Here is a 2,118-nt window from a genome sequence, read left to right as displayed (position 1 = left end):
ACGAATTTCTCTTTAAAACGCCTTCCATATATAACACCAACCCATTACAATGAAAGAATCTCACGAAGACTTTCTACCCAAAAAAAAATCACGAAGACTAAAGTGTCCCAAGAGAGAGAGAGAGATTATAAAATATTTCCTAGACTCTCCCAAGCTTTCCCCTCCCTCTCTCCTTCCTCAAATAAGACTTGACATAAGAAAAAGACATTCGTTTGTTGGTTTTATCTACAATCTCCATGGGTCTTCAAGCTTCTTCACATACTGACTTGCTGCAGACACCTCCCTTTATTATAATTCTCTCTTAGAACCAACATCAAACACCCCATGACAATTAAACGAAAAAGATGAAAGTGTCTCTGAAGAAGACAGGAGATGGGAAATTTAGTTGTTGGGGTTGCTTCTGAATGAACCCAGAGCTTTAACAGCAACGGCTCTAAGAATGAATTGGTGGTAGAAGGCAGCGATGCCTGCTCCAACAAAAGGCCCCACCCAGAAGATCCAGTGTTCATCCCAGACCTTTTTGTTGTTGTAGATCACAGCAGCTCCAAAACTCCTAGCTGGATTGATGCCTGTGCCATCTATTGGGATTAAGGCCAAGTGAACCATGAATACTGCAAACCCAATTGGGAGTGGCGCCAGTACCTTCCAATTCAAACGCCAAACATTTAAAAAAAAAAAAAAAAATCAGAATCCGAGAAGAAGATGAATGAGAATTAAGGTTCTGGTTATGGGTTTTGCATGCTTACAGGGACATGAGAGTCTCTGGCGCTCCTTTTGGGGTCTGTGGCAGAGAACACAGTGTAAACTAGAACGAAGGTTCCGATGATCTCAGCACCCAGAGCAGTTCCTTTGGTGTAGCCAGGTGAAATTGTGTTAGCCCCAGCACCGTATTCGTCGAAGTAGGTCTTCTGGAATCCCTTTGCCAACCCTACGCCACAGATGCAACCCAAACACTGTACTATCATGTATAATAATGCTCTGATCAGTGATACCTTCCTTGCCAGAAACATCCCGAATGTCACTGCTGGGTTTATGTGTCCACCTACCCACATACACAAAGTCATCAAAAATCAAAAAACAAAAACATGTTTGGTGGAACTTGGTTCGTACAAACACCAAAAACTCCGAAGCTGATGGAACTGGTTGAATCTAGCTCTTCTCATACTAGACTGCTACAGTTCTGAGCCCCATTAGGCACATAACAACAAGAGTACTCAGATAGAGAAAGAGAATACCCACCAGAGATACCGGCAGTGCAGTAAACGAGGATGAAGATCATGCCACCGAAAGCCCAAGCGATGCCGAGAAAACCAACACCATTGCAAGCGTCAGAGGCGGACATGTTCTTGTAACCAATAATGGTTAGGGTTCCGACATAAAGGAAAAGAACAGATGCAACGAATTCAGCGATGAGGGCTCTGTAGAAAGACCACTTGGTGAGTTCATCAAAGTTGAAGAATGGCTCTGGAGGTGGGTCTTGGTAGTCCCTCATTTGCTGCCCTGCTTCGACTTCCTTCGCCATCTTTTAGTTTTGTTTCCTCCAACAAATGGGAACACAGAAGAAGAGAAAGAAAGAGAAAAGCTTGGAGAAGCTGATGATGATGTTTCAGTGATTGGAGAGTAGAGGGAAATTCCCTATTTATAGAAATTCAGATTAGTCAGATACGTTCTCCCCCAACTAATTTCGCTGTTTCCCTTTCGCTTTCACGGCCCCGACCTATATCATCTCATTTACTTGGTCTCGTTATTAACGTAGTATTCGTCTACGTGATTAGTGTTCAGTAATTCGGATTTTTCTTAATGATAATTTGAAGACTTAAGCGTCAGAATTAAGTAGAAATTTGACCGTTGCTGAGATAAATAAATACCACTTTGCCTCCTTAGTCATATCGCCAGGCCCAAACAACGTTAGAGGTTTGTCAAAGTCCGTTTCAGTGAATTCAACGGCTTAATAATATGGGGAGCAAATTGGAGTAGACGACGTCAAGATCATCTGGAGATTTTTTTTTTTACCATTTCACAAACGGCCGTGCGAAATTATTATTATTGCCAATATGGAAGAAAATCGATGGAATTAAGCAAAATGACACATAACCCCCTACAGAAACTATTCCTTCG

General features: G+C 42.1%; 1 protein-coding gene across 1 annotated transcript; it reads right to left on the bottom strand.

The window, feature by feature from the left end:
• LOC149023530 (aquaporin PIP2-2-like) lies at positions 1-1,595 on the bottom strand. Its single transcript, XM_089142809.1, has 3 exons — positions 1,240-1,595; positions 747-1,042; positions 1-642 (listed from the first exon to the last, which is right to left on the bottom strand). Exons 1-3 carry the CDS (start codon positions 1,520-1,522, stop codon positions 382-384), a joined length of 840 nt encoding a protein of 279 aa, XP_088998935.1. The 5' UTR covers positions 1,523-1,595; the 3' UTR covers positions 1-381.
• Between the last annotated feature and the right edge of the window lie 523 nt (positions 1,596-2,118).

Source organism: Hakea prostrata, chromosome 2 (assembly GCF_041222555.1).
Source record: "Hakea prostrata isolate BN-2017 chromosome 2, UWA_Hpros_2, whole genome shotgun sequence".
In the NCBI taxonomy this organism is placed as follows: domain Eukaryota; kingdom Viridiplantae; phylum Streptophyta; class Magnoliopsida; order Proteales; family Proteaceae; genus Hakea; species Hakea prostrata.
This window is presented reverse-complemented; position numbering and strand designations above follow the sequence as displayed.

Excerpts from the sequence above, each read along its gene's own strand:
- LOC149023530 (XM_089142809.1), bottom strand. The coding sequence starts at position 1,522 with ATGGCGAAGGAAGTCGAAGCAGGGCAGCAAATGAGGGACTACCAAGAC. Across the intron at positions 1,043-1,239 it reads CTGCACTGCCGGTATCTCTG|GTGGACACATAAACCCAGCA; the intron begins GTGGGTATTCTC and ends GTATGTGGGTAG. Across the intron at positions 643-746 it reads CCAGAGACTCTCATGTCCCT|GTACTGGCGCCACTCCCAAT; the intron begins GTAAGCATGCAA and ends TTGAATTGGAAG.